At 44.7% G+C, this 26,735-nt stretch overlaps 1 protein-coding gene across 1 annotated transcript; it reads right to left on the bottom strand.

Moving 5' to 3' along the window:
* Positions 1–414: 414 nt before the first annotated feature.
* DIPK1C (divergent protein kinase domain 1C) lies at positions 415–11,417 on the bottom strand. Its single transcript, XM_040549552.1, has 4 exons — positions 11,152–11,417; positions 5,796–6,473; positions 1,813–1,977; positions 415–1,063 (listed from the first exon to the last, which is right to left on the bottom strand). Exons 1-4 carry the CDS (start codon positions 11,338–11,340, stop codon positions 848–850), a joined length of 1,248 nt encoding a protein of 415 aa, XP_040405486.1. The 5' UTR covers positions 11,341–11,417; the 3' UTR covers positions 415–847.
* Between the last annotated feature and the right edge of the window lie 15,318 nt (positions 11,418–26,735).

Below are 26,735 nucleotides of genomic sequence, written 5' to 3'. Positions count from 1 at the left end.
TTCTGTTCAGTGCAAAGGACAGATTGTTGGCATTCCTGGGTAATTCTGCTCTCTGGCAAACTAATGCCTCTTATCAAGTGCTCTGATGTTCAAGTGCCTGAGGGCTTGTTCACGTGGTAAAATTCAGTGGCACTATTCATACTTCTCCACTGCAGAATATGAGTATCCGCATGGGAACTAAACATGGGAGTAATTATTTTGCTCTAGAAAAGCCCTGAGTATGTTATTTCTCCCATTCTCATATAATTTCTCCCCAGAAAAATAGCTATGGCACAAGTAATACAGCACACCAGAGAAAATGCATTTGGGGACATCAGAAAGGAGTGCTTTGTGCAAAAGCAACCCTTCACTCACGTAACAATGCATTTCCCTACTTGAACTTTTTTTCTTTTTTTAATACAGAAGACTCTGTCCTCGCTTTTAAAATCTTTATTCTACAGTGAAATAAAAATAAACATCATGCACATATTTCTCCACACCCAACCATCCACTGTGTTAATTATTGATATTAGATGTGCTGCACTTACTGTTTTCATTTTCAGAGCACCACCCATACATAAGAGGATGCCCAGCATTCAGGCAGATGCACTAGCACTAGCTCGGGAAAATAAGCAAGAGTGGAATCAGGTAATGTAAAACAATTTCACACTTCAAAGGATATTAACAAGACGTGCTGCACCTGCAGCCATGAATTTCATTTGCACAGCAGAAAACCTATCTGCACGCCGTGAATGTAACGCAGTGGGCAGGAGGGGTGAAGGAGGGGGACGGAAAACACAGGCTGCCTCGCACGCGGTGTCCCTTAGCACTGGCTGTGCTGTGGCCTTCGCAGTTGTGCCTTTTGTGTCTACTCTGCCCTCAGCAGTTCTCGCTGACTGACCCGAAGCAGGTGGTACAATTCGGAGAGAGAATTCAGGGGTCTCTGGTGCGCAGCAGCATCCACACGCCCCAGCTCTGCACACTCCTGCACAGCTTTCTGCAGCTGCGGCTGCAGGGGGAAGGAAACCAGCGGCCCTCTGAGGCTGGGAGAAAACCATCGGCGGAATATTTTGTCACAGATGACCTGAGGAAAAAGAGCAGATTGCTGTCTTGCAGGAGCTGTAACTAACTAATGCGCTGCCGCTTCCCCGGGACTGAAGCAAAATGTCTCTACTCTTGTAGCAGCTGAATCCAAAATGCCTTCAGCCATTCAAAGAGGATGATAAAGAAAAGGAGTTTGTACAGAGGCTGTTCTCTAGCTGAGGAATCCCCCTTCTGCTCAGGCTGCTCTTGCTCTTCTGCATAACAAGTGGTGAGGATGGGGAGGCTGGGAAGCAAAGTGCAGCCGAGCTGTGCCCCACAGCCTCTGTGCTGAGCGAGCGCATCCCAGCAGCACCATTTGGGTGGGTTATAGGACACCTCAATCCGAGGCCAGGAAACCCACAGACCCCTTTCTCTGTTCCACCTCCATACTATATCTGGAGAGTGGAGAACAGCAGCCACAGTCTCCTACTGCTTACAGGTAGACAGCCTTGACTTCACTGTTAGTGGAGGCAGTAATGCTAATGCCCTGCTCCTCCTGCCTCTCCTCGCACGTGAGGCACTGGGCAAACAACTTCTGTAGCAGCTACATGAAAACACAGCAAATCAATGCTAGTGAATATAAAGGTCTGTCTGCCCCAAGATGGGATTTCTGAATGGGACTGGCACTCATGTGGCCACATTTAAAAACGTGTCCATCTGCACTGCACGGTGTCCTCGTACATACCATACATTTTATAGTCAATGTGATTGTAAAAGAAATGGATGCATAAAGCAGCTGTGTCTACTCACTTGCAAGTTGTTATTGGCTCTCTGTGCTCCACATTTTCTGATTTTCAGATTGCATTTTGAAAAGCAATCAAAAAAATTACAGTCGTCATCTCCTGTGCAGTTCTGTTCAAGGATGTCCCTCATTTTGGGCTCAAAAAAGGCCATATCCACATCGATGGCCACCACCTGTGGATCAAAACAACCCATCAAAACCAGCACAGCATAGACTCTGGATAGGGCTGAGCAAGCATTCCTTTGCTCCTTTCTCTTGGAAATGCTGTGCTGAGATCACGTGCCTGTGGTGAACCAGAATCTCAATGAAAAGGCTTTCTTTAGCATAACCGAGCAGCAGTGGTCTAATGAATAACAATTCTTAAACAAAAGCAGCCAGTGCTTACCACAGCAGGAAAGGGAAAATTATATGCGGACAGTATGCATCCCTGAGGTCAACTGGATTGATTTGCCTTAAACCAGGACTATCCACCTTGAAGACTGATTAACCTGTTGTTGCAGTTTATGCAGATGGCAACTCAACCTTTTAATTATATGATGCTGCAAATTACCCGCAGGCCAGATGGTCTCGTTTCGCAATTCACCTTTCAGACTAAACTTTGCTGCTGTGGAGAGGAGCGCTGCAACGCACAGAAGTACCTGCCCCTGGTACGGCTCCTCCAAACCTGCCACTGCATCCAGCTGTACCTGTGCAGCTGTAGAAACGGATCCCTGAGGCCGCTGAAAGTTGGGAGTGTTTGCTGCAGTTATTGTCATTTATTGTGTGAGGATCTTGCTCTGCCTGTCCAGAAGTAAAAGGTCCATAACGGAGTCTAGTCTGCTCTCAGTGGAAAATATAAGGACTGAAGGGATCAATCAGTTTTCTCACCCTGATACAAGGCTTGCAAAGCACTGACTGTGCAGCACAAAGATGTCTGGATACCTGCTGCCTGTGCTGGATTTGAAACCACTCTGAGACTGAATGGCTGCAGGCTCAGTTTCTGTCAGTGTCACTCCACCCATGAATGCTTCACTGCAAAAAATCACAGAAGTAATCAGGGGAAGAAGGGAAGCTGGTAATGGGGTGGCAGCTGCCCAGAGACAAGCTCTGGGTGAACACAGTCTCCCTTCAGTGCAATGAATGCAGCCACCAGCACGCCTTCAGAGCCATGCTTAACACTTAACACTCAAAACCTTGACTCAGAGACTCTCATAGGGGCTAAAATACTTTTTACAGGGACCTGGGCAAAACACAGTTAACTGGGTCCAAAAGACAGTCTTATTTTTGAGATTCAACCTTCCAAAGTTACACGGGAAGCTGAACTGTGTGGCTGGAGCAGCAGTTGGATCAATCCCAGCAGCTAAAGATGTCTGGTCCGGTAGAAGGCCAAGCAAACCTTCCACAGGCAAAAGAGGAACATCTAATCTTCATTTTATTCTTCTTTTTTCTTTTTTTTTTTTTTTTCTTTCTCCCTTGCCCCCCAGGGGAAATCTTAAAGAGATGAGGCATAGCTTAAAAACTCACGTATTTTTAAGCTTCTTGGAGAGCCTGATAATCATGACATAGCCTAGGGAATTTCATACCTTTGGAAAGGCAGTTTTTGTTCTTTTTTTTTTCTTTACTTCCTTAAATGTTCTTTAGATTTGATATGAACTTCTTCGGAGATTCTTGTAGCAAGGCAGAGAGATAGTAAAATTGGTGAAGCATTTTCCCCATCCTATGGTCACTGCACCAGCTTCCCGTAGGTCTCTGCCAGCACTGAGCACCTTTGACAATCTTTCTTTTTTGACAACAAGGAGGAAAAAAAAAAAAAAAAAAAAAAAAGAGCCCTAGTTCTCAAATATGCAGCTGCCAAAGGGTTCAGTTGTTTCGCTGAAGTTCATCTGTTACAAAAATGCTTGGACATCCAACCAGATGCTCCACAGATAGATTTGGGTGACACAACATGTTAACAGCTACATCTTGATTTTGTAAGGATTGGAAATTATGATGAATGTGTTGAGTCCTAAGGAAATGCAGGAAGGAACCAGCTTGGCTCCTGACCTGATTTAGAGCTATGTCGAAGGTGCAGCAATCTTTCTAGCTCCGAGGTGCTGGTAAAATAAGCAACTCTCCCTGAGCACTGCCTGTTCACCCAGACCTTCTTCCAATTCTGCCCCTCACATAGCTCCGTGGCATCTTAAAATTATTCTGGATGAGCCACCAAGGCAGTGATCTCTACACCCATGCACTGCAGGAACAGCAGGTGAAGGCTGGAGCAAGGGCTGGAGAGCTGTCCCCATCATCTGAAAATAATTCGCAAACTATTGCACTCCTGGCACATTTCTTCGGGTGTTAGCAGTATCATTACCGGGATGAGTAATAATGGTACTATTATGGGGTTTTATTCTTATCCTGTAGAGAGTATGAAAAACAAGCATGTAAAAAAATGCTTAAAATGGATGTGGAACAGAAGAGAAGCTGCCTTTGTTGTGTCCCCATTCTGGAGACGATTGACAAAGAAGCCTAGAGTTCCTACTTCTCAGCCTCCTCCCATAGTCAGTCATCAGAAGCTATCTCTGTTCCCCCCTCAGCTTTCTGGCTGTAGGCATCTCCTGCCTCTCAGCCCACGGGGGTGATAGCTGGAGATACCATCACATAATGACCTGTACCTAATGTACAACTGGGAGACCTGTGCGTGAGCAGCAGCTCTTTTATTTTATTTTTTTTCTTTTTGTAATTGTTTTTCCTAGAAAATACTAAATTAGATGGCTTTTGTATAACAGGAGGTGACTGCTGTCTCTTTGGACCCCAGAAGTCATGAGAGATTCCTGGAAAACCAAGCCTCACCAAAGGTAATGGAGGACACATCAAATATCCTTTCTCTTCTCCTAAGTGCAATCATTTTCCTCTAAGTAGGCAGCAAAGCAGATGTTCTAGCGTGTGCTCAGCCATGTGCAGTTACAGCCCGCAGAGCTGAAAAAGATGGGCACGCCTGCCTTGAGGAACCTCTGTCAGATCCCACTTTGCCTAAATACTGTTATGCTTTTCTTAGTTTCTTGCTACACCTCCCCAACCATTCCCTGTTCTGCTGCTGTATTGCACCTGAATAAACAACGTAAGTGAAGGGAAGGCGAAGGGGAAGCACTCTAATTGCTCTTAATGGCTATAAGCTTAGGCAATGTTTATCTAGTGCTCTAAAGATTGGAGTGTCCGTGAGTGCTGATAATAGCATTCGAGTTCCTGACAACACTTTGTATGCACTCAGAGTGCAGAAACTCCACCAACGTCACTGGAAACTGCGAGTCTGGTTCAAAAGCTTACTACATGGTGGCTCCAGTCCATACACACAATTCCCACTGAAACCCGTGGAATTTCTGTCCGCAGACTGAATGCATGTTCAGCAATATGGTGGTGAGCTATATCACCCCTTAGAAAACATTTACAGTTATCCGCTTCTGAGTTACAGCTGTACAAGGCAAAGTCAAACAGCAACAGTACCGGGGAGTTTCTTTTCACCATCCTCGAATCGTTTCCAGATTGGATAATCTGAACACTAAAGCAAAAAGATGTGTACATTTGTATGCGGGGAGTTCCCCTTGTGTCAGACCAGAGAATCCAGCCTTAGTGTTCAGGCTCTAACAGCTTTCCTTTCAGCATTGCTGCCAGAAATAATTGCCAGGACTCAGGTTACAGCTTCATTTACAGCTTTTGAGATCCCCTTGCCTTCAGGAGGCATCCCTCACCACATCCAAAGGATATGACCCTGTCAGTGTCAGTACCTTTGAGCAGGTGAAACAAATCAGAACCAAATAAACAGCCCCCAAAACAAGCAGCAGGATCAAGTGCTCTGAGATGTGGCTGCACATATTACGATGACAGAAAGTAGTAATAAGGCTCCCCTGTCACTTTTAAAATGTGTTTGTTTTGCAAAAGCTTGGCCAAAAACTGTATGAGGAGAGAACTGTCATTTTTTACACAGCCCCTTCCAGTCTAGAACTTGACCTGAAAATGCTGCAAAGCCCCAGCTTACCGTGAGATCGTGCCTGATAGCAAAGTTTTCTGGTTTGATGTCACACAGGTGAAGTCGGTGAGAGAAATCATTATCGAAATGCTGCACCATGTCCAGAAAGCTGAGTGCGATGTCAATGATGGCTCTCACTCTGCTTCTGTGGCCAGTAAGGGAGGGACCAACCATGTCTTCCAAGGGAAAAAGAGTTTTGTGCCAGGCATGTCCAGCTGTGAGATACTCCACGGCATAGAAGTGTCCACAAGAGCCAATAATTCGTAGCACATGTTTGCTGAAGTCCTGAAGCAAACTGAAGAAGATATATTCCTCCTGCTGGAGCAAGGACCACATGCTGGCCACCTGTGCTTTCCAATGGGGTCCCTTCCTCCTTGTCCACAGGGGCCCCATGGTGTTGTTGGACAGTTCCAGACCCAGAACATTTTTGACCTCCAAGGCTGCCATCAGCAGGAGCTCCGTTTCGGTGATATCCTGTGTTTCCACCTCCTCTAGTATGCTGAGATGCTGGTAGCTGGAGAAGATTTCCTTTTTGGATTTCAGGATGATGGGCTGGCCTCTCCAGTCAGCCTGGATGACCTTCTTCCCTCTGTCGTAGTACAGGCAGTGTTTGTACACCAGCTTCTGTGCCACACACAGGTCCTCACAGAGGTCGCCGGTCAGGGCTCCGCTGCTGTAGTCAAGACACTGGAGCGAAAGAGAAGAATAGTCATAGCAGGACCACATGCCCACAGACCACTCAGAAGAAAGGTAGAGAATCAGCAACAGTTCTAAGCTCAAGAGGGCTGCAGCAGCTCTCATAGCACAAACACACCCCTGCCGTACCTGATGGGTGATTGTGCAGCTTTTCAGAAGTCCCTGGAGACCTCCTGCTAGGGGGGGAGTCTTGCTTCAAAACAGGAATTCTTGGGATGGGGAAGGGCAGGCCGTGTTTCAGACAAGGAAATGGACTGGATGACCAGTTACTCTTAAGTTTTCGCCACATAGGAATTCAGTAGGACAAAATTTCAACACACTTAGTTGTGCTGTATGAGCACATCTGTCTCACATCATGCGCTTATACGTGCTATACATGCTATATGATTCTGGGCTTCAACAATTTAAAGCACAGAGATAAATTCTTATATAATTCAGGACTTCTCTGGAAGGTTCAGCACAGTGTAACTTAGACATCCCCACTTAATCTACAGCTGTGGATGGGTAGCTGGATCGCTGGGACCCTCAGCAGTCCTGCATGTCAGCCTTGTGCTCGAGATGCCCTGAAGGAAGCTGCAAGAACCTCCCTCTGCACTGCCTGGAAGCAAAGAGGTTGTACTTGGTACCTCTTGGACCAAGAACTTTCAGAAATTTTAAATTTGTACATGCTTTATGACACTATTACTTTTCTGCTTGCTAGTTAAGGGGCCACTGTAAATTCATAAGAGAACTGCAAGGATTCCCTCACCAGTCCTTTCTTCAACCCGTAATTGTTTCCATACCATCGCGTCCAAGAGTGTAGGCAATTGCTATATTCCTGAGGGCATTCAGAAGTGCAGCTGCAGGGACTGCTTTGGGGGAATCAGCAGAGGGGTGATCACCGCTCTCTGGTGGAAGGGGAACAGACCGTGGTGGTGTAGGAAGCCAAACAGCTGGGAGGAGGCTTGACAGTGTCAGCCTCCTTCCTTGCTTTCTGGCATTTGAGCTTTCGTTTAAGCGAGCTGGCAGCTCCCACTGCACGTGGAATACTTGCAACGTCTGCCTAACCCCGCCTCGTTTGTGACTTGCTGCTACATAAAAAGGAAACACGAGCATAAAATTCAAGGGATGCATTTCCTTAGAAGAGCCTTTGAGGTGTGCACCAGGGGAATGCATTCTGATGCCAGGCAATATTCCAAGCCCAGAGTTTGAAAACACACCAGGGAACAGGCATGGGATTAAGTCTAAAATCCAGGAATGGTGCAGGAAAGGGTTAACTTAGATAAATTTTTAGCTAAGTTGGCTGAAACAGCTCACCAAGGGCTGGTCAGACAGGCATAAAGCAATGTTCTCACAGCCCGAAAGAAAATATTCAGTGCCAGCAAGGGGAGCCACGAAGGCAAACTCTGGCATGAATGTCCCGACCCTGAGTCCAGGGGGTGCACGTGTGGGATGCACACATCTGCATCCACATCTGCATCAGCACGGTCAAGCAGATTCACTGGGCTGCCCATGGACTTCAAAGCACACAGATCAATGATCTTGCTTTTGAAAATCTGCTCCTATGAATGCAATACAAGTGTATTTTACCTTTTTAAGTAGAAAATGTAATTTTCTCAGCGGAAGTAGTTTAGCAGCTCTTGCTGCCTGGAATGCCAGGCAATTTTAGAAAAGATAACAAGCAGAAGGATTTTTTTTTCGTTGTGTTTTGGAGCTTAAATATAATTACACTTAAAATCCTTGCTCTCCTACTGAGAAAACCACAACTTAATCCTTGTTCCGCTACATTAAGAGAACTAGGGCGCAGTCCTGTAATTGGGTCCACATGGGTGAACCCTTGCCCCTGTGGACAGTCTTACTGTGGTCCATTATCAACCACATTCACTCTTGGAGGGCCCATAGGCATGTACATCTAGAAGAAGGTGTGCCCAGAAGACCTGCAGTCAAGCATGTGAACGTGCAGCCTGTTTTCTTGTGTTGCCATCATGTCATTATTAATGGCATTAATGAGAAAAAGTCATGGAAAAAATAGTCTCACATGTCGCAGGCATAGGAGCTGAGTCATTTTTGAACTGGCTGCCGTTTGGGACTTGTCTCCTGTTCCATTTCAACCAGTATCTGACAAACAGTCTCTGAATGTGATTCTTCTTACACTGAACCTGGGCAGTGTTCTGCAAACATAAATTGCCCAAGGAGTTCCTACTCTCACAGTGATGAAATACAGATTGGCCCTAAAGAAATAACATTCTCTCTTGGTCACCAATGCAAGCAAGAATCTCAGAAAGATTTCCTCAACTAATAAAAAAAGCAGCAGAGCAGTTTGAACAACTTTCAAGGGTTTCTCTACTCACAGAATACAGTGAGTTGCAATTCACTCAGTGGTTTTAAAAATGTCTTCGTTTTCCTGTTCATTACAACCTCAAAGGCCAGCAAAGACTGACCCCAACTTTATGTCCTCGGTACTTCAGCCCACCTTATGTTTTATGTTTTGCCACATGCATGATAGGCTGAGTAAGCTTAGCTCCTCAGCCCTCTCACTATGATAGTTGTTTTTTCAACCCCTGTATCATTTTTGTGTTCTTATTTTCTCCCCATTTCTCTCTCTAATTTCCCCCCTCCGATCTTAAGAAGACAAAACATCAGAACTGAGTGCCATGGTCCAGTGCTGCAAAGATAGGCAGCAGCCCTTCCCTGATTCTCCTTTTGGGATACAGTCACAGCTCGTATCAGCCTTTTAGGCACAGTCTGCACTGGTAGCTCATGCTGAAACAATTATTTAACCCCCACATCCTTTCCAAAGTCACGCAGTTTCACAGGACGGTCTTCCATCCTGTTGGCATAGCCTTTACTGCTTTGCTCCCCAGTCTATTAGCTTGTATTTTATTTTATTAAAGCCCTTTTTTGTGGACTGAAAACTTTTAGCCAGGTGAGTCAGATTACCCTGCAACAAAAAGATGCTCTCTTTATAATTTACCAACCCAGGAAACTTTGCACTAATGACAGACTTCACCATACAAGATTTTATAGCACCACGATGACTGCTGATAAACAGGAGAATTAAAGTCCAAAGAAGTCTTCTAGAAATGGTCTGCCACACTGACACCTCTATTTAATGGCTGCGCTTTGAGATCTGTTGATGAGACAGACACAAAAACACAGCATTACTGAGGCTTGGACTCACTCATCTGTTTCTGTTTAAATTGGCCATGTAATTTTTCATATCCTTAGTTCACTTACCAAGAAATGTTAAAAAAGATGGGTTTAAATTCATGTAAAAATTTAAATTAATGTAAACTCTACCTAGAATTTATATCAATTTAAATAATTTGCTGTACCACTGCCACTTTGTGTGTAAATCAGGCCTGAGAACGAGCCCTGTCTTGTAATCATGTACTTCTTCTATGTAAATGCTATGCTAATCAAGGTTTGGGGAGGCAGCAAAATTAATGAAACTCTCTGGAGAAAATCAAAACTGATCACTATGCAATTTAGTTTGTTCGTTATAAAAGAAGGTGAGAGTGGTGTTAGGGAACAGCAAGTGGTCCTCTGGAGAGCTGAAAGCTGCCTCTGTCAGACACACGGTGCTGCTCTGCCCTTCCCAGAGCAGCACACAGCTACACAGAGCTACATTTTACTTACGAGAGGGAAATAAACCCTCAGAAATGCCACCTGAAAGAGAATATACCCATGCAATTGTCACCCACTTGTTTAAAATAATTCATCATCTTCTCTCCTGCTGAATGCATTACAGATGACCGGCAATATAGTTTCCCTTGCAAGTTGACTTTGCTTTGTGAAAGATGTGAGGCTAAAGCCACCCGGTTGTTTCGCGACCAACTGCACTTTGAAGAGCTGCAAAACTCACGCAGTGCTGCAAAGGTGTACAAAGACCTGCTTCTGGGCTGATGAATACGAGCTTGTTTGCACCTTGTTTCACTAGGACAGTGCCTTTCTAATGCCATTCGGGAAGCCTGTTGGTTACAAACCTTGGTGCTACTGTCCGAGACTCACCGAAGCAAGCAGATGGACGCGGTGCTCTCAGCTACCGTTCCTCTGGAAGGACCTTCTGAAGACAACCTCCAGACCACGCTTCCCACACACCGATGGAGACAACTTCCCAAGCTGGTGCCTGACATCTGGCTCTGCCTGGGCTTCTGCAGCTGTGCCTAATCCTCTTCAAACATGAGGGAAAGCACCAGGTCTCCTCCAGGCACCCAGCACCAGGTCTCCATCCATCCATTTGCTCTGGTTTCTGATGGTAGTGGACGGAGCTCGGGGGCTCCCCACCATCCCGTGCCCTCGCAGAGGGACGGGCAGGATCCTTCCCCCCGGCTGCAGCCTGGCACCCAGTGCAGCACCACTCCCCATCCCTGTGATCGCTCCTCCTCTATCACACAGAACCGAGGGAAATTTTGGGGGGCAGCTCTTGCTTGCTGCCCATTGTCTCACTGCCAGCAGCATTCCTCCCTTCCCCTCTCACCAACAGCACCACAAAAAGCCCGAATTAAGAAGCAAAACCCCGCCGCGCGCCTTAACCCACGCTGCTCCTCTTTTCCCGAGCGCTCCCAGCGCAAACCCTAAAACCTGCTTTTTGCTCATTTTACCCCAGGACGGGGATCCCGGGGCCGGGGAGCATCCTCCTTTCCTCCCTCCCTCCCTCCCTTCCCCTCCACCCTGCCCCTCCACCTACCAGCCTGGCCAGGATGCTGCGGCCGCTCTCGTCCGTGCAGCGCCCGGGGAAGGCTCCCCGGCGGAGGAGGGCGAGGAGCGAGGCGCTGAGCCCCAGCCAGCAGGCGGCCCAAGCCAGGAGGAAGGCGGCCGAGCTCCTCCGCCGGCCCCTGAGCCGCAGCCGCTTCCAGCAGCCCCCGGCGCCCCTCATCGCGGTGTCCGGCCGCCCGCCCCGGCCCCGCAGCGCATCCCCGCCTCGGGGTGCCGGCCTCGGTGGGTCTGAGGGGAGCGGAGTTCCGCCCTCTTTTGGCTGCTCTCTCCCGTGCCAGGCTCCCGTTAAATGAGGAAAAAAAAAAAAAAAAAAAAAAAGGAAAAAGTTGTTTATTCTGCGGGAACTTCGCCGCTTTTCTCCCGTTTGTGCCTGTGGGGTTGCTCCTGCGCAGCGCACGAGGTCCTGGCGTCCTTTCCTCAGCCCAGGTGCAGGCACTCCCTGCCTCTCTTCAGATCACTGGGCTCACTTCTTCTTCCTCCCTTCGCTCCCTCCTTGAGAGCCCATCACACCATCACACCACCCTGCTCAACGCTCCCTCCTTGAGAGCCCATCACACCATCACACCACCCTGCTCAACGTAAGGCACAGCACTCAATGCACAGGTCCAGGTTTGCTGTCAGATACGGTGAAAAAAGGACCAGATTCGCTTTTTGTTTTTTTTTTTTTTTTTCCCTCGTGCAGATAGTTAACCCAGGCTACTTGCAGTCCTGTTTCAGGAAGATGAATCGCAATTAGTGAAACCGCTCGGAGGGTAAATTACACAAATGAGTGAGAATAGCAGAGCCTGGCCTGTTGATGGAGAGACAGAAAAGAATTCAGTGGGCTTGTTTTAATGTGCACCTCCTGTAAGATGCTCTGGGGCTCATTTTGTCAACAGATTAAGGTGATAAGGGGAAGGCTCACTGTTGGAGAGCTGGACTCCAGGGATATGTGTTCTGTACCCTCGTGTCCAGCTTCATGAAAAACACCTCCCTGTACAAGTAATTAAAAAGAAATAAATGCCAATTGATGGTATTGAATTTTACCTCTCAGAACAGCAAAGGGGCAGCAGGCTTGCTGCTATCCACACCTTCTGTGTGCTCACTTCAGTTCTTCCCTCCACAGCAGAGCAGTGCTGGAAATAGAGCTCCCAAGTATATGGGAGACTATGGCAGAAAAGAAAATGGAAAGATAAACACATCGCTGAATTACTTTAGCTTTCTAGGTCTGGCAGTGGGGAGGAGAATACGGGGAGAACAACAACACTTGCATCTCCGAAGTGTTGCAGAGGCAGAATCATTGCCACTGGCCACATCTGTCGTTAGTGGTTTGCTCTCTCTCCATCTCACTTTACCTGCAGAGGCTGCCCATGGCCACCCTTCTTGTATTTTCTTGTTTCTTCCCCGGTTCTTTTACCTAGAGGAAGGTGCCTTTCGCAGCACTGGGGCTGCGGCGTGATTCACACCAAACAGGGTCACTCAGCACCAGAGTATCTCCCTCCACCTTGGTTCTGGGCTGCCTGTTTAATAGCTTAGACACTACCAAAACTACGTATTTTTTACGTTTGATTTTTTTAAAATGTGCCTCTTGATTTCTCTCTGTGTTGGTATTCCCCAAAGGACATTATGTATTATCTTTCCATTATGTATTATCTTTCCATTATGTATTATCTTTTCATTATGTATTACCTTTTCACATCTGTAAAGTTCTATACGTGCATTGTTTGTGCTGTTTTGAAATCAAATCTTAACTACTTCTGACTTGGAGCTGGGAACAAAATATGGAGACTTCAGCTCTGGTTAGGTGGCATAGCTGAGCTGCTCTAATTGCTGCTGGCAGAGCCAAGCACGTTCCCTCCTCTCCTCTACCATTCCCTCCCTGTTTTCCCCCTGTTTGTGGCTGCATAGTCCAGTCCCTTCCCCTAGCAAGATATGTATTTTGCTGCCCAGTGTATTTACTGAACTCATTAACAGAGCAGAAAACTGTAAACCTGGTATCTGCAGCGATTATTTTCAGATGGGTTAGGAAGTCGGGGTGCCTCAGGATGCAGCCGGGCACGCTGGTAAGGCTGTTGCAGGGAGCAGGGCCGTGGGGCAGGCCCTGAAGGATGGAGTGGGGCACAACGGCTGGCTCAGCTGTATCACGTCTGCACGTCAAGGGTGCAGTGTGATATTACCCATACCGATGAAATTATGGCATTTCTAAGAAGAAATGGAATACGGAAGAAGAACAGCTAAAAAGTGTTAGGTGAAAGAAACCTGATGAAGTAAATGCAAGTTACGCAGCACTCACACTAGACTGTTTACCACTTTAATTTCATGGTAAATCCCACCGGAGGCATTTGCAGAGAACACCCTGTCTTTCTAAGAGGTTTTGAAATAGTCTTCAGACAATGGAAAGGGTTTGTACCTCATTTTTCAGTCTCTGAAGTTTCGAATATCCCACTGGCTTTCATAGGAGTGAAAAGCTGAACAACAGCAGTAAATGTGTGTGTGTGTACACACGCACATACCTACTTATACCTGCGTGTATACATATATACACCCATATATACATGTCTTTAGATAAGAACAAGAACCAATCCAGAAAACTTGGATTCATTAAAAGTTAAAAGCCTGGGTGTTTAAGAACCAGGAGCCTTTCATAGCAATTTGTTGCCAGCTGCAAAATTAAAAGGTAGTTTGGGGTTTCTTCTGACTAACAGGGTCAGTTCCAGCCCATCCACTGTAAAATATAAATCTAAGTGTCTCTCTGTCATGTAGCAATTTTCACTATGAAAAAAAAAAAACACCTTTGCATTAGAGGAACTTAGTTTCCTTTAAATATTAAAATGTGGCAATTTGACATTGTGTTCCTGTATCCCTGAAAGAAGCTATATCCCTCTTCTCATTTTAACTGAGAATTAATCTTCATGGAAATTAATTAGTAGAAGTTGAATTAGCCTCATAGAGGGCAGCAAAAATAATCCTGGCTTGGTTCCACCTGTGGCATCTCAGTCGAGCCAGGACCATGAGGACCCCTCAGCTTGGGATCTTGCTGAGCCCACATTTTTCTCATCGACTTCAGGCAGAAACTGTGTTGCACGGGCTCAGGTTATATCAGGCTGTTAGTCCTTATTTTCCTAGCTACCTAATTCATTATGAGGGTTTAAAAGGAAAAAATGAATCGATCATTAACAACTACCTTGGCACTCAAATTAATGAAATGTAAAACCGTTTCATTAGGAATTATAGTTCTGTTTGATCGATTTCATCACCTTCTGTCATTAGCACAAGTTGTCGATGGAAATAGGGTACATTTCTGCCAGTCTTTTGTAGGGCACAAATGGAAGCTCAGGAAACTTTCAAGTGCTGTTCAAATATACCTTAAATTAAATTTTAACATATAAATATTTCTTTCTGATTTCCTGTGGCAAAGCTCAGTAGCTGCAAAAACATCACAGGGTTTGACGTACATTTGAACATGTCCTTTAGGCAGTGAAATCCCCCTGCAGAGTCCTGAGTTCACCAGAGGAATCTAAATGTATTTTCTCATTTATGCCATTAATCAAAAAGAATATGGTGCAAGCTACTCGCAGAAGTTTTACCGCATCAGTGTGCAGTGAGTTTATTGGGTCACATTGTAAACCAGAAGCAGAAAAGTGGCATAATATAAAATACAGAGTTCAGCTTTGTGGGCAAGGGAAATGCCTAGACCGATTCACCAATTTAAATAGGAGAAGGTGTTCAGGCAGAGAAAGGTTTCCCAGGTATATACATTAAAAGGAATTTCTAATATGTTTTGTCCTGTTTTCTTTTTAGTTCCTGCAGATATTTCTTAGGCATAGATGCCCATGAAAGCCAAACGCATTTATTATCTTCTTCCTTCTTACCACTTACTAGATTCCACACTGCAAATTTTAATTGTCTTGCTCTTCTCATATGTCCACTTCCAGTTAATCTCTTTATTAACCTCATGCCAACTTTCCCCCCTCATTTGGGAACAGTATCATCTGAAGAAGCCAGGGAGATACGTTGGCAGTGACTGTGGCAGATTGTTGTTTACTTGTAATTCTTCAGACTAGATGGAACAACAAAGATGCATAAATATTCTGGATTTTTTTGTTCATATATCAAAAATTATTTTCAACACGGTATTGCCTACTGCTTCTCTACTACATTTCTTGTCCATTCACTCTACCAGTCAGGATGAGGAAAAATAGCTTAATTAACAGTAAGATGCAGCTCCATCATTTTATAAGTGGAATTGTAAGCAGAATTGTCCTCACCAGAAACTGGAGTCAAGGCATTGACTTGAGAAGTCAAGTCAGTGACTTGAGAACAATTTTTCTATCATAAAAGGATGCTTTCCAATGGAATCTGCCAGTATGTATCATGTTGTGTGTCTGTCCAGGTTGTGCAAAAGGGAGAACAAAGAAAGGAAAATGCTGCAATTCTTGTCACCTCTTTCTAAATGCAGTTTCTAAGCTTTGCACCAAGTTCAGGCCCAGTGATCTCATTATACCAGAACTGAATCTCTTCTACTGAAGGCTCTTTCTGGCCTTCCGTTATGAGATTCTGAAACAATCTGAGAAATACTTTAAAGAAAAAAGAAAATTTCTAATAAATTTCTAATAAACTAATTCCCTGTGGCCTCTTGCATTGTGCTGTTATTTACACTACTGATCTGAAGTCATTCATACAGGCAGTTTATTTTACACAACAGACTCACAGGGCTGCAATAGTTTAGATATATGGTAGCTCAAAAAAGACAGTTCATTTTCACCTTTTCTAGTCCAATGACTACATTATACATTCCCCTCTATCTTATGTATTCCAGAAGATGTTTCTAAGGCATGGATATTGTCACGGAAGTTACCATGTTGTCATATAGATTAAAATCAGTCCAGTTCTATGTCTGCAGAGCCTCTGAAACAAGTTTATTTTAGGAATTTGCACCAGGCTGATTTTAAAGTTGTTTCACTGACAATACCTATCTAGGGTCACCAAGCCCCCCCTACTTGCATCTCCTCTTGCTGTGGCATTGAAAATGCAGCCCAGGTGTGTCCAGAGTTGCTGGAGAGTAGCTCCCTACTGCTTAGAGCAGTGGAAAGCACACGACTGACTCTTGGACATGGAAAAAAGCATCTTTATTGAAGGCACAAGTGACCACCAAGTGGATACTTTTGATATTGCACACATAAGGTTTTGTAAACCATAAATAGAACTTCCAGAGTCAACCCGTGTCAGTTCTCTCCATCCAGAGAAGGAAATCTAAATTTATAGCATTTTTCTGATTGTTTTGCTTTGTTCTTTTGGCTCAAGGGCTGTGTACTACTATAGTACTCTATGTTTTAAAATTAAATTAGCTGTAGCCATCACATATGATAGATCATAGTTCATTTACAAGCGGGTATGTCCATTTCTTGATTTCTCTGTTACAAATCCAAATAATAAACAGAAGAAAAAAAAAAAAAGAAAAAGAAAAAAAAGAGGATTCATCAGTATCATGGATAACTTGCGGTGTCAGTTCTGTAAAACTTAATTACTCTCAGTTGTTTTCATGAAACTGTTCTTTGCAGTTTCTTTGTGAATGATGAATGGCTGGGCATGGCGCAAGCTGCAAAATGATCCATTAGTGAAATTCAATTTTCTGCCTGTCCTTGCAAGTAATTAGCTTTTCTTTAGGTAATATACTGTAAGTTTACATGCATCCAATGTTGGATGACATTTGTTTAGGGAAGAGTAGACAAGTCGGGTGCTGCACTGCTTACAACAAATAGCTCACAATTATACCAAAGTTAAATGTTCATTAGTGCAAGGAACTCCCCCATGTTACTCCTGGGGAAGAAGTAAGTGTGAGCAATCCTGTCTAGCTGTCTGTGCCACAGCAATACCACTGCCTTATGAGGTCCCTCCTGTTACATAGAGACATATTCCAAGAACCTGAGTAGTAATTCTGGTGGCTAGGTCTATTTATGAGGGGTTAATGGCTGCATAGCTATCAATAGCCAAAATAATAAACAAGGACTGCCACAGCGCTGCAGAGTTCTTATGGCTGAGAAGGCTCAGAAGTGGATTGCCACAGCTTCTTCCACAGAAACCATCTTCATACACAACTTGCAATTCATTTCCTGAGAACAGACAGAGAGGAGAATTTGTTTCTCAGCAAAACTGAGCTGGTGTGTATGGCTCACTCTGTAGATGGGTCTTTCAAGAGATGTAATGTTATCTTCCTATGCTATTTTAAAATCTGGTACTGAGTCATCTCTTCCTACCAGGCCGCATTGCTTTTTGTGAGCTGTCTTTTGGTGAGAAACTAAATTGACTGAGAAATACTTTATAGGGCAATAATGTATCTTTAGAACAAATACTATTTGTTATGGGCTGGAGCCAATGGCCACTGCAGTTAGCAGGAGTTATCCCATAGTTTTCAGTTGGCTTTGGCATTATGATTATTTTTCAACTTTAAGAGAGGCACACAGGTTGTTTTTATCTGCACTTCTTTAATTGATAATCAAAATGTCCTTTTTCTTAAAAGCAAAACTTTGTATAAGCTTGAAAAATGCCTTTGTGTAATGAAGCTTTTGATCCAGAACTTCTAATAATTTAACTGGCAACTGGCAACTGGTATTACTTTTTTTTTTTTTTTTTTTCCAAGTGCCATGTTGTTATCCTTTTCCCATCTGCCATTTTCCATCATTTTTCTTCTGTGTGATCCCATTTTTCTCCCCCCTTTTACTTTATTTTTACAGTTCTCCTTTTTCTTCAATGATTGACCCTTTCTATCCTTCTTAGCCTTTAGTTATCTACCATCAACAGCATTTGTCAATCACGTCTTTCCTCAGAGGACTTTATGTGTTGTAGAAGGAATACCTTCTTCCACAATCCTTAGCAAGAGGCTTCTTCTGGCAAAGACAGGCCAAATTCTGACCAAGTATCAGTGGACTTATTTTCAATTTACACTAAGGTTTACACTTTACTAGAAGATATTTGATATTCCTTGCTTTCATGTCCTCCTGATTCCTGTACATACCTAAATTGTGCTTTTAGCCCTTTCTGTGCAGAGAAACACACATATATTCTTACCAAAAAACCCTCCTAGCAAGACTCTCAAAACAGGGATTGCGTTATTTTGGATGTGATCCTCAGTTCAGGAAGCGGGGAGATCCACCAAAGGATGGGGAAAGGAATCATAGAATCATTTGGGTTGGAAAAGACCTCTAAGATCATCTAGCCCAATGTTTAGCCTAGCACAGCCAAGTCCAGCATTAAACTATGTCACTAAGCTCTACATTTACATTTTTTTTTTTAAGAACTCCAGGACAGCCTACTTCCCCGGGCAGCCTGTTCCAATACTTCACAACACTTCTAGTGAAGAATATTTTCCTAACTTCCACCCTAAACCTCCCATGGCACAACTTAAGGCTGTTTCCTCTTGTCTTATCACTTGGTGCTTGGGAGAAGAGACCAATCCCCACCTCGCTATAGCCTCCTTTAAGGTAACTGTGGAGCACAATAAGGTCTCCCCTTAGCCTCCTTTTCTCCAGGCTGAAAAAACCCAGCTCCCTCAGCTGCTCCTCATAAGACTTGTTCACTTGACCTTTCACCAGCTTTGTTGCCCTTCTTTGGACACGCTCCAGCACCTCGATGTCCTTGTAGTGAGGGGCAAGTGCAGAGAAAGGAACCACAACGAAACCACAGCAGACACTGCAGAACACTGCTGCAGGGCTGCAACACTAGAGGAAAATTCCATCTGGAGAAACACTTAAGCTTCATTTCCTTTAGGAGAACATGCAGCACTGGCCAAGTCCTTTAATATTTCTATTTCACTTTGGCAAATCAACAAGTTATAAAAGACAGAAATAAAGTCTCCCAACACTCCAAAATACACTCAACCAGAAATTGAAAGTGACATCTACACATGCACACAGCATATCCTATGCACTTTCAGTGTGGATAAACTGGGCATGCTGTTGGGATGAAAAGTTAGGATAAAATAAAGTAGTTGAGATTAAGTTACAAAAGGGTAAAGGTTTTGGCATTTGGGCTCTATGGTCATTCCAAAGAAAAGTTCTGGACTGAGGCAGTCTCCAAGGGCTGTGGTTCTCATTTGTGGTCAGACCACATCGAGCCAGGCTGTTGACCCTTTGCTTGCCTGCGTATTACACTTGTTTGTTACATGACACACATCCCACCATTCCCATTTGAGCCATTGGCTTCTTATATTAATGCTGAGGACCAAGACACACAGACAGAAGCACTGAGTGCTTTAGTGACTCTTCGGCAGAGAAACAGACACTGAAAGAAGGGACATTTGTGCGTATTTTACTCCTTTTAGAGAACTGGCACAGCTGGCCTACCACTTCAGCAAAACAAGGAATCATTTGGCATGCCCACTCAATGACTTTCCAAGATATGTTGGCTCTGCAGTTTGTGAGTCCTCCAAGGTGTTGGGGAAGAGCAATCTACTAACAGCCTCTCCTGCCATTCTTTCATCTGTGCTTCAAAATCAGGAGAGGGAACAGTACCTGCCCTCTCCGAGCCTAAGATCCCCAAAATAGAAAGACATTAGGGCAGTGCAATGTGAAGCATGCTGCCAAAAGCACATTCATTTTTGGCCAATCTGCTCATTAAATTTAGGAGAGTTTCTTTCTGTCTGGCTCTCTGCCACTCTCCTAATTTGAGACAGTCTCTCCTGCCTGTAGGCAGGTTAGCCAGTCTATGGGTTTATTTTGGGTTCCTAACAGCTACCTACATTTCCAACACATCACTGCTGCAACCTGACAAGAGGATACAGAAAATACAGATTGCAGTATTGTGTATAGACTCAGCAAAATAGCACTTGTAGGGAGGAAAAAAGCCACCTTGCATAAAGGCAGGAAAAGGAGGAGTGAGGAGTTATCCACCAGTGGACAGCAAGACTCTTGTGTTCTGCTTTGTGCTTTCATGGTTTGCTGGTAAAAACAGTGCCTAAGATGAGAGACTCAAGATCTGTGTTGTCCTTAATAGGCTTAGTTTAGCAGATGGCAACTACCAAAGGCTTAGAGTAATCAAATTTTGGTACTTTGCGAGGACACTAAAGGATCTGAAGTAGCAACAAGCTTTTGATTGTGGTTTTTAAAAGGAAAGTTACAACCTCGTTCATGCGGGGGCTACAAGAGTTTAAGAAAAGTCTGATGCAACAACCACTGAGAAAGGAAGCTGGGGACAGGAAAAAGTTTACAGGGATCGGTGAGGAAGGAGAAGACCCTTGAGAATCCCAGGCAACTTACAACACACCATTGCATGGCACTGAGTGGAGCTCCTCAGGCTTGTGCCAGGAAGTCAACCTAGCACAGCAGCACAGAGCTACCCCAACATGTGTTGGGGCTCATGCAGGTGTCTGTGCTCATGCAGGTTCATCTACCAGCTACAGAACCACTGCACACTGTGTAGTTCACAGGGGGTTAGTGTGGACAGTTTTGTTTGGGGTTGGACTGCATGGAGTCACAGGGAGATATATGCCCTGGCAGTATCAACCCTCCACCAGACAAGCTCAGTCTAGTGAGAGGACACTGGAGATGAAAAAAAGAAGTGTGCAATAAATGGCGGGGCAAAGGAAGGGAAGGTGCAGAGAGAGGTGGAAGGGTCCTTTAGTATTTGTTATTACTTGGGCTGTGGAGCCACATAAAAAGAGCATTTTTTTTGTTGGAGGAAATTTGTGAGGATCCAACTCATTAATTACTACATGGCACACATGCATATATAGATTAGAAAGGCTATGAACATACCTAAATATTCATCACTCTACAATTACATTCATCACATAAACAGCCCTGCCTCTTCGGAGACCACAGCAAGGTTACTTCTGGAGCTGGAGTGCTGGATTGCTGACTGGAAAATAGTGACAGTAAATGATATTTTAATTTGTTTTAGTTTAGTGCTATTTCTCTAAATGAGTTTGGCCTCTGAGGCCACGTTCCTCCTACCACTTGCTTTTGAAAAAACAGAGGTAATAGGTGAGGCTTACATTGCTGGAATGTCAGCAACAAGGCAATTTCCAGATGTAAACAGCTCTGTTCACATTTAGTCAACAAAGGCAAACCTGACAGAAATGTGCGTAATTCCATCATTGGATTTGGCCCATTTATCTCCTTCTGTTGGGTCCAACACAAGCAGTAGCCTGCTCTAGTCCCAGAGAAGATTTCATAGCTGGACAAAAATAGATGTTGTCATCAGAAGGCAGAGAGAGAAGTTAAGTCCCCCAGAAATTACGGTTAAATTTTTACTGACAAATAGCTAGCAGAGCAAGACAACCCAGCTTATATATACAGGCCTCCGTCACGCAACAATGTTCTGCCTTCTATGAGTCTTTGACTTAACCCTTGTCAGATTGTAGGTTCCTCGACACCAAATTAATTTAGGTTGCAAGGGATTTTGGCAATCACACAGTCCAGAAGCCTGCCCCAAACTCTGGCACTCCCTCCTGGACGCACCTTAGACCTATGTGGTAGATAGGTTGTCTCCTAGTGACCCCCGTGTCAGGGCACCATGTAGGCCAGAGTATCCCTTTGGGTGTTGTGTGGAATAATTGCTGGAGGTGACTCATGGACATTAAAGGTATGTCCACATCTTAAGAAAAGGTTCAGCATTGAGGAAACTTCCAGGGTGAGATGTGGCAGATATGCAAGGAATCTGTTCCATGATAGCCCCCTTGGCAACAAACCCTGCAACCTTAGATATTGGCAACACCAGTGTTGGTGTGCTGCCTCTATGAGAAATAGCACCGAGGGTGGAGTGGAGTGAAGACACCACAGCCAAGCTCCGTGGTATCACCGTAGGGATGGGGAACATGATGGTACTATGGAACTGATAGACCCTGGCCTTGAACTGAACTGATAAAAAAATCATGTTCTCTGGGTGAATTTTGCTCATTATAATCTCATAATAATGCCAAAACACACCTCCATCCCAAAGCCTACCCACCTCCATAGTGCCACCACCCCTCACTGAGCATATGCTCTGAATTTCTCTAAGCCTATACGTTTAAAGCAAAACCAAGAAAATTTTATAACAAAGATATGTGAGACTAGAGTCACTCAAGCTCCACCTAAAAGTAAGAAAATAGTATAAAAGTATCTCAAGAGAAGAAAAATGTTAGGGAAGATACCACCACAGACAATTCAGGAGGACTTGGCTGACCTCTTGGATCCATTGACAGGCTGAACCTCTCTTATCCCCACATAGGGACACCTATTGGGTGAGATTTGAACCCTTGGTTATACTGAGTGCTTCCATGGGAAGCCTAACAGTCTCTATAGATTTGTTTCATAAGTTAACTCATATGTAGTTGGTTGTGTTAGCCATATTCTTGGTATTTGTGCTTGCTTTGCAGACAGTGTATTTATCACTGGCAATCCAAAAGAACCTGTACTCCTGTTGCTTCATTAAGCTACACCAGTCATTAATCCACTAGACTGAAGGTGTATTGAACTATGTGTGCATCTGTGATTGTGGTACTTCAATATATTGAATGTGACTGACCTTTAGTGATGAATTGGGCATTACTCAAAATCTAAGCGCAGCCACCCCCAGCCCCTCTGATATCCGAGGACAAGCTGGAACTCAAGGGGGATTAGGTCCTGCCAAACTTCTTTACCCTTTAACGCAACACCTGGGGCTCCCCAGAAACTCTAGCAAGGCTCTGTGGGCTGTGGGCAGGGTGGGGGGAGCCCCGTGAAGGTGGGCAGAGCTGGCAGAACCTCGAGGACTTGACAGCCACATACATATACTGTTGCTTGTTTTCAGCCCTGTCCCCTGGATGGGCTGTGTACCCTTGTTGCACCTTTGTCTCCAGCCCTGTCTCTGGTCGCACTCCCTTTTGGTCCTGATGTGACACACTGTCCGGACCCTGGGCCTGGCTTGGCTCACTGCTTGCCATGTCTGAGGCCATCACCAGCCCCTGGATCCACAGCATTCAGATGCTATAGGACTGTGCCCCACAGTGAGGGCACGGCCTGCATTGGGTCATCCTTGCTGCAGCCAGCGCTCACTGCTCCCCGACAAGTAACTCCAAGGCTGGAAGCTCCCCAGCCTCCTGGACAACCTGTCCCAGTGCTCAGCCCCTTCCATTCTGACACCTAACCATCTTGGTGGCCCTCTGCCAACAGTCAGTCCTGTTTGTCCACATCCAATTTGTTCCAGTTTGTCTTATTTCTCTTGTATCATGGGGGAGGGCAGAAACAATTTATGAAGAAAAACTTATGTGTCTCAGAAGGCTGCGGAGTTCATCCCACAAAGTCTGTGTGTTAATGCGCACATCTGTAGAGAGGATACAAAACCCAGCAAGGGTTGGTATAAGGTGTTGACGTACATCAGTTTTATAGATCCATCAAGCTAGTTATGCACTTTCAGTAACAGCCTGGTGATATCTTTCATACTCCAGAAGAGTGGAAGAGAAGTACATTTTTAAAGATAGTGACAATGAGGTATTCCCAGGGATCATGGTCCTAAAAGAAGAGGATTAACTTCTCCTCTACTTCATAAATGTGCTCTGGGCCCTTAAGCTGATTTCATGAGGTCTGTGATGAAGTTTGGTTGTATGAAACACCCACCTACCTTGTGAAGCACCTGGAAAAACAGAGAGACAAAATCTCCATGAACCCCCTGGACATGACACCTTGACTAGCACACACCCATGCCTACAATCTGCAGATTTAACACACACTGACTTCTTATGTGTTTAAAAACATGAAAGGATAGAAGACCATGCAAAAAGTGTTATCTTGAAGCTTTCAAGTCATTATTCAGATTAGTGTATTCAAGGCAAGTGATGTTAATGGAGTCAAAATGTCCATACAGAGGCATGTACGTGAGTATGATATAATAGGACACACTGAAGTTTAGAAGGGATTAAAGCCATCAGTGGGGAATTCCTTAAATATCAGTTGCAACCTGCCTAGTGTTTTGGATTTACTGTCAGTCGTCCAAAAACTATTGTGTGTGAGAAAGCAAGTAAATCCAACAAAACTGCATTGTTCTCTTAATCTGTATAATATACAGAAACATAATCTTTCCTTTCAGTCTAACGATCCACCTAATGTAATGTGAGTGTCTGAGGTTTAGAAAGCTGGGCTTGCAACCCACCTAAGCAGAACCATATCAAGATAAAGATGAAAAGAGGAAGACAGAGAGAGAAATAGCAAGATAAACAGAGACTGAAGACAGATAATTTACAGCCTTCTATGTTTTTCCTTTTCTCCCCTCAAAAGCACATTAAAGTAACTGTTGTGCATTTATCTTACTCAGGAGAAAGGACACAGAAATTGAGAAATGTGAGATTCTTAGATGCCATAAGTCTGCTAATATATAACTTTAGCTTGAAATTCATTCAAAAAGAAATGAGAGTGAGAACTCATATGCTTAGTGTAGCATTTACAGAGGCTCTTTGGTCCATTTTGTGGTCTCACATGGAATTTTTCAGCAAGGACCCTCACAGCTGTTAAGGTGATGGTATCTCTGTCGGCCTCCCACAGCCAGCAGCGCCCAGTCCGCAGCCATGCCACAGAGCCAATTCACACGTCTGTTCTGTCCTCAGGCCAGGGCTTTGGTTTTGGCCCCTCACCTGTGCAGCTACTGCTGCTTCAGCTGTCTCATACGTACTGTGCCCCTGTGGTTCAAAAGCAATAGCACGAGTATCAGTGAACGGTTTGTTTGGTAGAACAAAACTATTTCATACAGAGCATATGAGGAAGAAGAAATAGAGCAGCTAAGATGTTTAGATGGCTTCTGCCAGAACAGAGAAGGCTGAGCATCCTTGCATTTTCTTTATAAAGTATCACGCTTTGTCACTCGTTTTCCAAACTTTTCCTCACAAATGTCTCCTTTCCTAACCTTCCTTTCTCCTGAATTCCCAAATAATTTTTATATATGTATATAGATATATTTTGTATCCAAATTACTAGTCTTGTAAAACAAATCTGCATTTCCTTACAGACAATTTACAAGGCCCTCAAGGTCATCATTGGCCCTGTTATCTTTCAAAAATATTTTTGCTGTTTTAACTTGGGTAAGGCACTACTTCATTTCTGTGTTTGATCTTCACATAATCCCTTATGTGTTTTAGGTCAATATAGGCATACGAAAAACTCTACAATACATAGTATTTTCACTGTATGTTTCTGTGAAGTTTTATTGCGACTTGTTTTCTTTATTTGTATTCCTGGATTGTGGGGTTTGTTTTGGATGTGGAGGAAAAGTACCAAAAGATAGATTCCATATAAGAACACCAGAATGGAAAGAGGCCACCAAGAATCATCCCATGTCATGTCACTTAATCCCCTTCAAAAATGCAACAAACCACATTTTAGAAGCAGTTCCTTTTATTGTGTTTCTTTTTCTTTCCCATCATTCCTGTGCAAGGTTTTCCCTAATACACGCATGGATAGAAACTTTACTCCCATTCCTAAGCCACGTTTGTCCATGTGCAGTAGTTTTGGCCATCTGCTCTTCCACCAACACAGGCCAGAGTGGGGTGTGGAGGTGCTGGGGGCTCCCTGTTGGCCAAGGCACCAGGAGCAGTGGGGTCTTTCCGTGGGGTCCCTCAGAGCAAGCCTGGCAGCCAGGCCCCGTCCCACTGCCCCACCAGGAGCAGGGTAGCCAGGGACACTGGGAACAGGCCAGGACATGGGCCCACAGGCCCCCATGTCAACACGCCCTGTGGCCAGGCGCAGGCAGGGTTGTGATGGGGCAAGTCAGCAGCTCAGGCAGGGGCCAAACCTGAGGGCTTCCCTGAAAGCAGCTCCCATGGGTCAGGAGGGGATGCTCGGGGCCCTTACAGCCAGGGGCTGTTAACTATTTTCTTGTGTGCCTACCCAATGCAAAGAGTGCTTGCAACCACGTGCCGTTCCTCAGTCTTTTCTGCAGGCTGAGGCGACATATTCAGAGACTCCCCACTTCCCTCATCAGACAGGTAGCCCCAGTGGAGGCCTAATGTTCTGGTTCCAGTCACCTGCGTGGGTGACCGGGTCTGTGCCTGGCACATATGCCACATGAGCCAGCACTCACCACAGCCTTGTGCAAGGAGCCGATACCCACCTCCCTCTCCTCAGTCGCTTCTAACTCATGAGCTCCAAGTTACTGGATTTCATCCTATTTTTATTTCTGCAGTCTTCAGGGTCATCAAGTTGCTCCATTTCCGTTCTCTGTATCAACTAAGTCCCAGCTTTATGCCCTCAGCAAATTTTATCAGCTCATTCCTGATATTTGTGGCACTGAGATTCATACTACCCAGCAGGTGTGATGGAGTGGTGAGCCTCCTTCAGTAACTCAGGTAACAAGTATTTTACTGCAGCCTTAGGCCAACTACCCTTTCTACAGCACTTTTAAGAATGTCTATAAAATAACATTAGTTACCAAATGATTATGCCCGTATGTGGTTAGCAGCTATACGTTTCAGAACTATTCAATTACTCATGAACATAAGCAGCTTCAGCAGCTCCCAACTTTCAGTGCCTTGCTTCATTCAGGCTAGGTGCGGACTAATAGCAAGCCTTATCTTACCCAAGCTTTTCTCTCCCTGCTCCTCGAATGACCTTATGCCTTTTCCCCTTTGCT

Source organism: Cygnus olor, chromosome 2 (genome assembly GCF_009769625.2).
Source record: "Cygnus olor isolate bCygOlo1 chromosome 2, bCygOlo1.pri.v2, whole genome shotgun sequence".
NCBI lineage: Eukaryota > Metazoa > Chordata > Aves > Anseriformes > Anatidae > Cygnus > Cygnus olor.
This window is presented reverse-complemented; position numbering and strand designations above follow the sequence as displayed.